A 14328-nucleotide genomic window follows, 5' to 3' on the forward strand; every position below is an offset into this window, starting at 1 on the left:
TATGCTCATGAATAGAAAAGGTATCATTAAAATGGCCTAACTGCCCAAAGAAATGTACAGACTTAATTCTGTTTCTGCCAAACAACCAAAAACATTCTTAACGGGACTAAAAATAACTATTTTAAAATAAATGTGGAACTAAAAAAGAGCCTAAATACCCAAGGCATTCCTAAACAAAAAGAACAAAACTGGAAGCATTACATTACCTTACTTCAAACTATACCACAGGGCTACAGTAACCAAAGCAGCATGGTACTGTTATAGAAACAAACTCATAGACCAATACAACAGAATAGAGAGCCCAGCAATAATGCCACACACCTACAACCATCTGATCTTCAACAAAGCTTACAAGAGAAATGTAAAAAAAAATTTCTATTTAATAAATTTGCTAAAATAACTAGCTACTACTATGTAGAAAACTGAAACTGGACCCTTTTCTTACACCATAAAAATCAACTCAAAGTGAATTAAAGTCTTAAACTTAAAATGTAAAATTATTTTTAAAAAAAACTTTGGAAGGTAACCTAGGAAATCATTCTAGACTTAAGAACCAGAAGATTTCATGATGGAGATACCAAAAGCAATTGCAACAAAAGGAAAAATTGACCAATGGGACCTAATTAAACTACAGAGCTTCTGCACAGCAAAGAAAACTATGAACAGACTAACTAAACAAGACAACCAGCCAGGCGCGGTGGCTCATGCCTGTAATCCCAGCACTTTAGGAAGCCAAGGCGGGCAGATAACAAGGTCAGGAGTTCAAGACCAGCCGGGCCAATATGGTGAAACACCATCTCTACTAAAAATACAAAAATTAGCTGGGCGTGGTGGCACATGCCTGTAATCCCAGCTACTTGGGAGGCTGAGGCAGGAGAACTGCTTGAACCTGGGAGATGGAGGGTACAGTGAGCCAAGATTGTGCCACTGCACTCTAGCAGGGCAACAGAGTGAGACTGCGTCTCAATTAAAAAAAAAAAATTATGTGGTAAACAATCATATGAAAACACTTCTAGGAGGTACAAAGTTTCATCTCATAAAATTTAGCATTAAACTCAGAAATCAAGATGACAGGATATAGAATACAGATAATCACCTTTACAAATTTACCCTGCAAAGAGAGTAACTGATGTTTTTATGAATCTGTGTAACTCACCACTTATATACCACGTTTTCTTATAAAAATGTATTAATTTTGTACAGCCAAATAAAATAGATTTTCCCTATTCTTTTCCTTGGTAGCATTCTAAAAGCTAAGCCTTGGAATTCTGTTGAAAATCACCCAGCCATAAAATAAAAGACACCTGAGAAGATTCCTAAACTCACTCTGGGAAAGAGAAAGGTAAATGATAATTTTTATTGTATTTTATTTATTTATTTTTTAAACAGAGTTTCCCTCTTGTCGCCCAGGCTGAGTACAATGGCGTGATCTCAGCTCACTGCAACCTCCGCCTCCCAGGTTCAAGCGATTCTCCTGCCTCAGCCTCCCGAAGTAGCTGGGATTACAGGCGCCTGCCCCTGCACCCAGCTAATTTTTTTTCATTTTTAGTTGAGACAGGATTTCACCATGTTGCCCAGGCTGGTCTTGAACTCCTGACCTCAGGTGATTCACCCACCTCCGCCTCCCGAAGTGTTGGGATTACAGGCATGAGCCACTGCACCCAGCCTATGACACTGTAGCACACAGAGCCATGGTGGTTATCTTGGTTTATCCCTGGACAGTACTGAAACCCAGGACCAGAAAAAAACAACAAAAACAACAAAATGAATTGTGGCTGAGGAAAAATCACCCATATTTTTTGAAAGGAAAAACTTGACCTAAAAACACTCTGAAAAAGTCTCTGGCTGGGCATGGTGGCTCATGCCTATAATCTCAGCACTTTGGGAAACTGAGGCGGGTGGATCACCTGAAGTCTGCAGTTTGAGAACCGTGTGACCAACATGGAGAAACCGTCTCTACTAAAAATACAAAATTAGCCAGGCGTGGTGGTGCATCCCTGTAGTCCCAGCTACTTGGGAGGCTGAGTCAGCAGAATCGCTTGAACCCAGGAGGCAGAGGTTGCAGTGAGCTGAGATGGCTCCACTGCAGTCAAGCCTAGGCAACAAGAACTAAACTCCATCTGAAGGGGGTCGGGGGGGGAAGAGTCCTGTGCCTAGGGAAAACAAAAGGAAAAAAGAGGCCAGGCATGGTGGCGGAGGCAGGTGGATCACCTGAGGTTAGGAGTTCGAGACCAGCCTGGTCAACATGGAAAAACCTTGTCTCTAACAAAAATACAAAAATTAGCTGGGAATGGTGGTAGGTGCCGGTAGTTCCAGCTACTGGAGTGGTTGAAGCAAAAGAATCACTTGAACCAGGGAGGCAGAGGTTGCAGTGAGCAGAGATCACATCACTGCATTCCAGACCGGGCAGCAAAGCAACACTGTCTCAAAAAAAAAAAAAAAAGTAAAGAAAAGGAAAAGAGGCACAGAGATTTTTATTTTTTACAAACAGTATAAGCGGATTATTTTTTGCTTTCTTTTCAATATGGAAAATATTTTCAAATAGAAAACAAAATTTAGGCCAGACTTGATGGCTCACGCCTGTAATCCTTGCACTTTGGCAGGCCAAGGCGGGTGGATCACGAGGTCAGGAGTTCAAAACCAGCTTGGCCAACAAGGTGAAACCCTGTCTCAACTAAAAATACAAAAAAATTAGCCAGGTGCGGTGGCAGGTGCCTGTAATTCCAGCTACTTGGGAGGCTGAGGCAGGAGAATCGGTTGAACCCGGGAGGTTGCAATGAGCTGAGATTGCACCATTGCACTCCAGCCTGGGAAACAAAGCGAGAGGAAGGATGGAAGGATGGAAGGATGGAAGGAAGGAAAGAAAGAAAGAAGGAAAGAAGGAAGGAAAATTTATTTAAGTCTATCCATTGATTTTTCAAAAAATAATTAAAATATCTGTATCAAAAATGTACAGATATCTAAAATATCTTTATCTAAAATGTATCTCTGTATCTAAAATATACACCAAAAAAAAAAAAAATAGCCCGGCGTGCTGGCTATTTTTAAGTACTGTAATCCTAGCTCTTTGGGAGGCTGAGGTGGGTGGATCATCTGAGCTCAGGAGTTCGAAACCACCTGGCCAATATAGTGAAATCCCGTCTTTACTAAAAATATATAAAAATTAGCTGGGTGTGGTGGCAGGCGCCTGTAATCCCAGCTACTAAGGAGGCTGAGGCAGGAAAAATCGCTTGAATCTGGGAGACAGAGGTTGCAGGGAGCCGAGATAGCACCATTGCACTCCAGCCTGGGCAGCAAAAGTGAAACTCCATCTCAAAAAAAAACCAAAAAGAAAAAAGAAAAAATAGTTGATAACATGAATTGCGGAGAAGGTGGCATATGGGAATGTCAGAAATAAAGGAAAATTTAGTTTAGTTTTTTTTTTTTTTTTTTTTCCAGAGGGAGTTTCACTCTGTGGCCCAGGCTGGAGTGTAGGCGCGATCTCGACTCACTGCAACTTCCGCGTCCCGAGATCAAGCGATTCTCCTGCCTCTCAAGTAGCTGGGATTACAGGCACCCGCCACCACACCTCGCTAATTCTTGTTTCTGTTTTTGGAGACGGAGTCTTGCTCTGTTGCCCAGGCTGGAGGGCAGTGGCGCAATCTTGGCTCACTGCAACTTCTGCCTCCTCGGTTCAAGAGATTCTCCTGCCTCAGCCTCCCGAGCAGCTAGGACTACAGGCACGCACCACCATGCCCAGCTAATTTTTATATTTTTAGTAGAGACAGGGTTTCACTATGTTGGCCAGGCTGGTCTCGAACTCCTCACCTCGTGATCTGCTTGCCTCGGCCTCTCAAAGTGCTGGGATTACAGGCATGAGCCACCCTGCCTGGACTGAAAATTTAGTATTTTACTCAAATCCATTAGGCTGGAGGAATGGGGAGTACGGTGTAGACTTCAGACCCTGCTTGAAACATATGAGAAAAATGCAGAGGAAAATCACTCTTCTGTGGAGTGTGAAAATAAGTGGCAGGCAATTAGACTGACCTCGCTCTAATGTCAGGGTTTCTACCTTATAAACTCAAACGTATATTTTGTAAATTACTACACTGAGGAAAAAAAAATTCAGCCTTAAACAACTATAAACTGCCAATTAACCCGATTATATAACCAGGAAATTTCCATCTTAATCGTACAAATTAAAAAACTATGACTCTACCTAACAAAGTACTGAATTTTGTTTTCTTCATCATGCGCGTTCTAAAAGTCCTTCCTGGCCGGGCACAGTGACTCATGCCTGCAATCCTAGCACTTCGGGAGACCGAGGCAGGCAGACTGCCGGAGCTCAGGAGTTGGAGGTGAGCCTGGGCAACACGGTGAAATCCGGTTTCTACTAAAACAGAAAAAATTAGCCAGGCGTGGTGGTGCGCGCCTGTAGTTCCAAGCTACTCAGGAGGCTGAAGCAGGAGAATCGCTTGAACCCGGTAGAGGGAGGCTGCAGTGACCCCAGATTGCACCACTGTACTCTAGCCTGGAGGACAGAGAGACTCCGTCTCAAAAAAAAAAAAAAAATTCCTTCATTTCCCATGGACCCCAAACTACAAACCTCACAGTCTTAAATTACTCTTTGATTAATATTTTTGTGGTGACCCTCACATTTTTTTTTTTTTTTTTGAGACAGTCTCACTATGATGCTCAGGCTGGAGTGCAATGGCGCGATCTCAGCTCACTGCATCCTCCGCCTCCTGGGTTCAAGCGATTCTCCTGTCTCAGCCTCCAGAGTAGCTGGGATTACAGGCACGAGCCACCACGCCCAGCTAATTTTTGTATTTTTAGTACAGACGGGGTTTACCATATTAGCCAGGCTGCTCTCGAACTCCTGACCTCGTCATCCGCCCGCCTCGACCTCCCAAAAGTGCTGGGATTAAAGGCGCGACCCACCGCGCCCGGCCGACTCTCCTAAGTTTCCAATAGACCAAAAGAGGGACTAAAAATGCCACGGACCAAAGCTCTTTCTATTCATGAAACTGCATCAGGAGTCACGATTCTCCCCTGACGACCCTCCTGTGGCCCCTGCACAATTTAGGAGAGACGCCGCGTTGCGGCTGCAGAGCTGCCCAGAGAAGGCTCCAGGCCGGGACACAATCACTGCACAGAGAAGAGACAGGGCGCCGGGGCCGGCTGCCAGCCCAGCCGCCATCTTATGTCTGAAGGGGACTGAGGCCGAGCTGGGCAAGAACTCCGGCACGCGCAGATTGTGGAGCTGACTGCGGGAAGGCCTGAGTCACGCCACAGCCCCTTCCCCCTCTCCGGATGTCTGACCGGCACTCTCACCATTTCTAGGCTTCCGGGGGGTCCTGGCGTCTTAGCTGTGGATCCCCCAATACCTGCAGGTCACAGAGCCACAGAGGCTGAACCTCTAGCAGCAGAGGACACAGAAGAATGAAGACGAGACGCGGAGCTCAAACTGCAGCCAGAAACAAAGGCCCCGCCACATCCCGGAAGCCGCCCTGTCCTCTCCTGCCCCGTGCCTGATTGGACGGTTTCCAGCCCAGCGTCCCTGATTGGATATCTTCTAAGGTCCTGCCCCCACAAGCCCTGAATGAAAGAAGATGTCATCAGACGCTGGGCTGAATGAAGAGAGTGACAGCCTAGGCTGCCGCCTTTTCAGGCAGGGCTTCCTCCCTGAGCTGAGCAGGCCCAACCCAGAGGGTATTTGCCTGATTTGCCTTTAACCTCGTGTATAAGGTCATCCGCACTTATAATATATTATATGGCTACTAAAAAATTAAAATAATTGTTTTTAAATTTCAGCTTTTATGACCTTCCTGGCTTCTGGTCCTTTGAGTAGGAGGTATTACAAACATTGAATATTTTATTATTTATCCTCCGTGGGGTTTGTTTTTCTTATTCTTGAGAGGGATTCTCTCTGTTACCCAGGCTGGAGTGCAGTGTCATGACTGCAGCTCACTGCAGCCTCAGCAATCTAGGCTCGAGCAATTTACCTGTCTCAGCCTTCTGAGTAGCTAGGACCACTGGCATGTGCCCCCATGCTCAGCTAATTTGTTATCATATTTTTATTTGTAGAGATGAAGCCTCACTAGATAGCCCAGAATGGTCTCAAACTCTAGGGGTCAATGAATCCTACAAAGTCAGCCTCCCAAAGTACTGGGATTATAGGCATGAACCATCACATTCAGACTGAGTTTTTATTTTATCAAAAAATTTTTTTAAAGCATTGAGGTCCATTAATAGAATTCAAGGACATGTTATGCACATTTTTTAAAAGTAAATTAAAAAGCATATACAGAAAGAGAGAGAAATTTTTTAAAAAACTAAATATTATATAGGTAATGTTACCAGAAAAAGTTTAGATCTCCCGACTTTAAGTTGCAGTATGCTAATGGAATATTCTTAGTGAACAGTATTCTATTTTCATAAGAAATTCAAAACAAGATAATTTCCAGGTTTTAGAAACTGATGCAAAACAAAAATATAGAAAATCTCTAACGTGTTCCCGTGATATAGTATTACTTGAAATATAAACTGGGCAAACTCAGCAAAAGACAATTTAATCTCAAGTTTCAAAATAGGTACAGAAGTTCTAATAGAATAATAAATGGAATCCAGAATTTTATTCATAAAAAGGCTAAAAAGTGACCATTCTCTGTGATTTTGAAAGTAGGAATTTGTCTAAACAGATGTGTATTTGCATCTACAATTGCCTACACTTACTTTTATATTTCTTTTTTTTTTTTTTTTTGAGATGGAGTCTTGCTCTGTCGACCAGACTGGAGTGCAGTGGCACAATCTCGGCTCACTGCAACCTCCGCCTCCTGGGTTCAAGTGATTCTCCTGACTCAACCTACTGAGTAGCTGGAAATACAGGCGCATGCCCCCATGCCCAGCCAATTTTTTTTTTATGATATATCCATTTATTCAGATTACTCAATAATTAAAAATTATATTTTCTATGAATACCAGCTAATGTTTTTGTATTTTTAGTAGAGACAGGGTTTCACCCTGTTAGCCAGGATGTCTCCTGACCTGGTGAACTGCCTGCCTTGGTCTCCCAAAGTGCTGGGATTACAGGTGTGAGCCACCGTGCCCAGCAGCTTTTAAACATTTTAGGAAAGCATGAGACATCAATCAATATGTATAAGATCTTCCTTCCCTCCCTTTTTCCTCCTCCTCCTCCTTCTTCCTCTCTCTCTCTTTCTTGGTTTGATCCAGTAATGCAGGACAACTTGAAGTGAGGGCATCCAGGTCATAAGTAAATAGGAGATAAAAGTCTGGATTCCTTTGAGTCCTTGATAAGCATTTAACTGAATACACAATTTAGTCTGGCTCGGTGAATCTGCATATCTAAATTAACAGCAGTGCAGAGGAAGCAATCAGATGTGCATTTGTCTCAGGCAAGGCTCAGAGAAATGACTCTGAGTTCTGTCTGTCTTTGGTTCTCAAGGAATTTCCTTGTTGGCTAATTGTAAAAAAAGTATGTAGCTTTTTTATCTTTGTAGTTATCTTATTTAGAAATAAAATGGGAGGCAGGTTTGCCTGACATAGTTCTCAACTTGACTTTTCTAGTGACTTAGTAATTTTGGCATCAACAGATTTATTTTCCTTTAACAGTGGAAACCTCTTTCATTATCAAGTGTAGAGGTTAACAAAAAAACTCGTAAACACAAATATAATTATTGCTACATCTTTCAGAATAGCCCATTCTAAAATTTTTTTTTTTTTTTTTGGAGATACAGTCTTGCTCTATTACCCAGGCTGGAGTGCAGTGGTGCAATCTCAGCTCACTGCAACCTCCTCCTCCTGGGTTCAAGCAATTCCCCTGCCTCAGCCTCCCGAGTAGCTGGGATTACAGATGTGCGCTACCACGCCTGGCTAAGTTTTGTATTTTTAGTAGAGACGGGGTTTCCCCATGTTGGCCAGGCTGGTCTCAAACTCCTGACCTCAGGTGATTTGCCCGCCTTGGCCTCCCAACGTGCTGGGATTACAGGATTGTAAGTCACTGCACCCAGACTAGAATAGCCCACCCTAATTTAATTCTCATTTACTATAGACTTTTTTCATAATTTTATAGTGGATCTTAATGTTGGAGGCATTCAAACCAGAGCAACTCAATCTTGAATAGCAGCTGTGTGAAATATGCTGAAACCTACTTGGCTGCCTCCCCAGGTTAGGCATTCTTAGTCACAGGATGAGACAGCAGGTCAGCACAAGATAAACAAGATACATTGCACTTAGCAATTTGTCATAATCTTCTGTTAGCAGGGTGCAAGCAGAAACATAGAATCACATATTTAGGTCATGGATGCAGAGATATGTCACAAAGCTCCTGTGGTTAGGGTCAAGAAAGGAGCTTCCCATCCCCTAAATGTTGGGTCTCAGCAATATATCACAATACTCAAATTATGTGAGACCCAGGAAAAAAGGAGAGTCACATCACCTAGGTGCTGGGTTCAGTGATATTTCACAATTATCCTTTGTAGCAGGTTATAGTCAAAAAAGGAGAGTCACAACACTTAAGTGATGAAGAAAAAAGAATACGTCATAATACCTTTCTGAACAGAGCCCATTCAGGAGACTCATAATACCTAGGTGTTGGACCCAGCCATATCTATCACAATACAAAATGTATGCAGAGATCAGGCAAAAAAAAAAAAGAGATCACATAACCTAAGAGCTGGGCCCAGCTACATATCACAAGCACCCCAGTGGACAAGGCCAAAGAATGAGAAAAGAGTCACATCACATAAGTGCTTGACTAAGCGATATGTTACAATCCAAACTGTGAACACATCCCAGGAATAAGAGGAGTCACATCATCTAAGTAATGGGCCGAGAGATATGTCAAAGTAACTCCTGTGGAGAGGAACCAGGCAGAAGAATCACATAGCCTGTGTGCTAATCGCAGTGATAAGTCACTCTCTTTTATGGGAGCATGGCCATAGCAGGAAAGAACGGTCAAATTATTTGGGTTCTGGGCTCAAATATATGTCACAATCTCTCCTATAGGGAAAAGCCAAGTAAGAAAGTCACATTATATGGATGATGGGTTCACAAATATGTCACTATGCCCACTAAGGACAGGGTTCAGGCAGGAGACTCACATTACCTTAGTTCTGGGCCAAACAATATGTCACAATGCCTGATAAGGAAAGTGCTGAGGAAAAACATAACTTCATTTTTGGTGTTTAGCCCAGCAGTATGTCAAAATCTAAGTTGTGAGCAGAATGTAAGTAGAAAAAAAGCATCACAACAGCTAGGTGCTGGCCCAGTGATAGGTAACAATTATTTCTCTAAGCAGCAACCTGGTAGAAAGAGAGTCACATTACTTGGGTGATGGATGCAGATAGATTATAATGCTTCCTGCAAGCAGGACCCAGCAAGGAAAGTTACATCACCTGGATGTTGCACATAGCAATGTCACAACGGCCCATGAAGACAGGGCACAGGCAGGAGAGTCACATAACCAGGGTGTGGGGTCCAGTGATATGTCACAATGCCCCCCTGTTGGCAGCACTGAGGCAAAAGTACAGAGCCACACCACCTAGGTGTTGGATTCAGCAATGTGTCACAATCCGATCTGTGTACTAGGCACCAGGCGGGAGAGTCAAATCACTCAGATGCTGGGCAAAGGTGTATGTTACAATCACAGTCACAAAAAAATGTAGGAATGAACAATCCCACACATTCCATTTCTAAGTATTAGAGTCAACACATGTTGTATGTTGAGTCCAAGTGCACGAGTCACAATCTCAACGGTAGACTGGATACATCCATGAGAGCCTCAATCTTTGCTGTGGACTGTGTCCCCTTAGTGGAGTCACAGCCTCACAGGTATGCTGAATCTTGGTTTGAGTCACCAGCCCACGTGTGAACCGAATGCACATTTGAGAGTCAATTTTCCAACCACCTCCAGGTGTGAGACTCAGAACTTCAACAATGAGCTGTGTTCATGTGGAAAGCTGTCAATTTTTACTGTTGGCTGGGTTTGCATACGAGTGTCACAATGTCATCTGTGTGCTAGGCCCTGTTATAGAACTCTCTGTACTACCTGAGGGCTTTATACAATATCCATGGTAGTCACAATTTGCTCTGAGACTTTTTTTCTAATACAAACTCATAATCATACCTGTGGACCTAGGTTCATGCATTAGAGTCAACATCTCTCCAGTTGGCTGGGTCTAGAGAAAAGAGTTCTCACCTGCCTATGAGCTGGGTTTAGAAATGAGTCACCATCTTAACTGTTGTCACATGATTACACATGACAGTCACAATTTTTACTGTGGACTCCATTCACGTGTGAAATTCAAGATCTCTCCAGTGGGGTCTGTCCATGTGAGGGTGACAATGCTAACATTTGGTAGGTTGTGCATTTGAGAAACAGTCTCACCTGTGTGCTTGGCCCTATGATAACACTCTCTGTACCGTCCAAAGACTTTATACAAAATGTGAAAGAATGGTAATCCAGGACTTTACCCATTTCTCTAAGTCTAGCTACCAGCACCAGTATCTCTGCTATGGACTGGTTTATGGTGTGAGTATCATCATTGCAACTGTGAACTGGGCTGAAGTGTATGTCACAATCTAACCTGTGAGTAGAAAGCAAACAGGAGAGTAACATCACCTGCTGCTGAGTCAGAAATATGTCACAATTTTTCAGGGCAAGGACCAGGCAGGAGAGTCATATCACCTGGTTGCCTGTCCACGGTTATGTTACAATTCCTTCTCGAAAGCAAGGCACAGACAACAAAGTCATGTTACTTGGATACTGGACCCAACTATGTCACAATTCTCTCTGCAGGCAAGGCCTGGGCACAAGAAACACAGCACCTGGTTGCTGAAGCCAGATATGCGACACAGTCTTTCTGTGGGCATGGTGCAGATGGAAGAGGAGAGTCACACCTCCAAAATAATGGATGTACAGATATGTCACAAGGTGCTTCCCACAGACAGGGCCCAGGCAAGAGCTCTTTACCCATTTGGTTTGACCCAGTGATGTGTCATAATACCCACAATACAAGGGGCCCAGGTTAAAGAGAGTGATATCACCCAGATGCAGAGTCCAGTGATATGTCACAATCCTCCCCTTTTACAGGGTTCAGGTAGAAGAATTACATCACTTAGGTGATAAACAAATGACATGTCATAATTCCTCTATTAGCAGGTACAGAGAGTCCCATCACCTAGGTATTGGACTAGCCATATTTTAATATATACAATACACAATTCACCAACACCCAGGTGAAACAAACTGTGTATATTGAAATATGGCAGGGTCCAACGACTAGGTGATGTGACTTTTCTGCATGGGCCCTGCTAATAGGAGAATTATGACATTATCTTTCTGACATTATGATAATTATGACATTATCTTTCTGAAACCTGTAGTAGGAGAGGAGAGTCACATCACCAAGGTGCTAGGCCCAGTGATAAATCACAATCCCTGGCCAGGCGCGGTGGCTCACACCTGTAACCTCAGCACTTTGGGAGGCAGAGGCTGGCGGTTCACCAGGTCAAGAGAACGAGAGCATCCTGGACAACATGGTGAAATCCCATCTCTACTAAAAATACAAAAATTAGCTGGGTATGGTGGTGCGTGCCTGTAGCCCCAGCTACTTGGGAGGCTGAGGCAGAAGAATCGCTTGAACCTGGGAGGTAGAGGTTGCAGTGAGCTGAGATCGTGCCACTGCACTCCAGCCTGGCAACAGAGTGAGATTCCATCTCAAAAAAAAAAAAAATAATAATAAAATAAAAAAAAAATTACAATCCCACCTTGGGCAGAAACCAAGCAGTAGATGAGGGTCACATCACCTTGTTACTAGGTCAAAAAATATGGCACAATATTTTCTGAAAAAAAGGGGCCCATGCAGCCGAGTCACCTCATCTGAGAGGGCTCCAGAGATATGTCAAAATACCCTATGTGGGTAAGGCTCATAAAGAAAAGTCACATAACCTAGGAATTGAGACTAGTTATATGGTATAATCACCCAGTGGGCAGGACTGAGGCATGGAACAAAATTCACATTATGTAGATCCTGAGACAAGTGATATGTCAAAATCTCCACTGTGGACAAGTTTCAGAGACAAAAGGAGAGTCATATAATCTAGTTTATGGGCCCAGGCAAATGTCATAATGTCCTCTCTGGACAGGGACCAGGCAGAAAAATCACATAACCTGTGGTGAGGGCCTAGTGATATGTCACCCCCTCTTCTGTGGTCAGGGCCCAGGCAGGAGAGAAGAGTGAGATCATGTAGGTGCTTGGCACAGATATGTTACAACGTCTCCTAGGGAAAAGCCCATGTAAAGGTGGAGAGTAACATCAAATAGATGGGTCCAGAAATATGGCATAATGTCCCCTGAAGCCAGGGTCTAGGTAGGAGATTCATATCATCTGGTTGTTAGACCCAGTAATATGTTACAATAGCCCATTTGGGCAGGGCACAGAAAGGAGAAACATATTACCTGGGTGCAGGGACCAGTGATATGTCACAATGCCCTCTGTGACAGCACCAAGGCAAGAGTATAGGGTCACACAATCTACATACTGGGTCCAGCGATATGTCACAATCCCATCTGTGTACTGGGCCCAGGCAGGAGAGTCAAATCGCTCACATTCTGAGCAGAGGTATGTGTCACAATCACACCTGCAGAAAGACCCAGAAATGAGATAAAACAATTCTTCACATGTCTTCATTCTAGGTATGAGTCAATACCATTTGGATATTGGGTCTAAGTACACAAGTCACCATCTCAATGTAGATGAGATGAATCCATGCATAACAGCCTCAATCTCTTCTGCAGACTGTGTCTCTTAGTAAAATCATAGCCTCAGCCAGGCACGGTGCCTCACACCTGTAACCCCAGCACTTTGGGAGGCCAAGGCAGGTGGATCACCTGAGGTCAGGAGTAGAGACCAGCCTGGCCAACATGGCAAAATCTCATCTCTACTCAAAATGCAAAAATTAGCCGGATATGGTGGCGGGCGCCTGTAATCCCAGCTACGCGGGAGGCTGAGGCAGGAGAATCACTCGAACCCAGGAGGCGGAGTGAGCCGAGATCATGCCATTGCACTCTGGCACGGGCAACAAAAGTGAAACTCAGTCTCAAAAAAAAAAAACAGCCTCACAGGTGTGCTGAATCTTGACCTGAGAGTCACCAATCCATCTGTGGACCAGATTCACCTATAAGAGTCAATTTTGCAATTTTCCACTGCCTCCAGGTGTGACATTCAGAACTTCAGAAGTAGGTTATGTTTATGTTAAGGGATGACAATATTTACTATTGGCTGGTTGTGCATATGAGTATAACAATGTCACCTGTGTGCTGGGCCACGTAAGGGCACTCAGTGCATTACCCGAGGGCTTTATACAATATACAGGAGAGTCAAATCCACTCTGAGATCTTTGTGATTGTATAAACCCATGATCGTACCTGTGGCCCTAGGCCCAGACTGGGGCAGGTGGATCATGAGGTCAGTAGTTCGAGACCAGCCTGACCAACATGGTAAAACCTCATCTCTACTAAAAATACAAAAAAGCCAGGTGTATCCCAGCTGCTCAGAAGGCTGAGGCAGGAGAATCACTTGAACCTGGGAGGTGGAGGTTGCAGTAAGCTGAGATCGTGCCACTGTACTCCAGCCTGGGTGACAAAGGGAGACTCTGTCTCAAAAAAAAAAAAAAAAAAAGATACACAAAACACAATCTCATCTGTGTTTTTGGCTTGTGATGACACTCTCTGTGCCACCTGAGAGCTTTTTATAATATCTGAGAGAGTGATAATTCTCCATGACCTTTGCAAAAAAAAAGGAAACTTAGAATGTTTGTTTTCCCAAGCCTAGCTAGGCAAGGTGTATCTCTTTTATTGCCTGGTCCAAGGTATGAGAATCATCATAGTAATTCATAAGCTCAGGCAAAATATATATGACAAGGGCTGGGAAGGTGGCTTATACCTGTAATCCCAGCACTTTGGGAGACTGAGGCAGGCGGATCATGAGGTCAGGAGATCGAGACCATCCTGGCTAACATGGTGAAACCCCGTCTCTACTAAAAATACAAAAAACTAGCCGGGCATGGTGGCAGACACCTGTAGTCCCACCTACTTGGGAGGCTGAGGCAGGAAAATGGCATGAACCCGGCAGGCGGAGCTTGCAGTGAGCCGAGATTGCTCCACTGCACTCCAGCCTGGGCGACAGAGCAAGATTCTGTCTCAAAAAAATATATATATGTATGTTATATGTATGTTACATACATGTTGTATATAACATGTTATATGTTACATGTTATATATGTGCATATATAACATATATATGTGTGTGTTATATATATATGTTA

General features: G+C 43.7%; 1 protein-coding gene across 7 annotated transcripts in view; it reads right to left on the bottom strand.

Moving 5' to 3' along the window:
- LOC100442137 (zinc finger protein 43) overlaps nucleotides 1-14328 on the bottom strand; it is a 48507-nt gene that overhangs the window by 27009 nt on the left and 7170 nt on the right. For 2 of the 7 annotated variants that reach the window (XM_054540007.2, XM_054540005.2), the window contains exon 3: nucleotides 12461-12642. The exons of 3 other annotated variants lie outside the window; for them this stretch is intronic. Coding sequence is in view for 1 of the 4 variants with exons in the window: in XM_054540010.2 (XP_054395985.2) it covers nucleotides 5314-5316 (3 nt within the window). In the remaining 3 variants the exon portion in view is untranslated. Of the gene's footprint in view, nucleotides 1-5313; nucleotides 6223-12460; nucleotides 13661-14328 lie in introns of those variants that run through there. 2 more of the 7 variants (XM_054540006.2, XM_054540010.2) reach the window with 2 other exon arrangements.

This window comes from Pongo abelii, chromosome 20 (assembly GCF_028885655.2).
Source record: "Pongo abelii isolate AG06213 chromosome 20, NHGRI_mPonAbe1-v2.0_pri, whole genome shotgun sequence".
In the NCBI taxonomy this organism is placed as follows: domain Eukaryota; kingdom Metazoa; phylum Chordata; class Mammalia; order Primates; family Hominidae; genus Pongo; species Pongo abelii.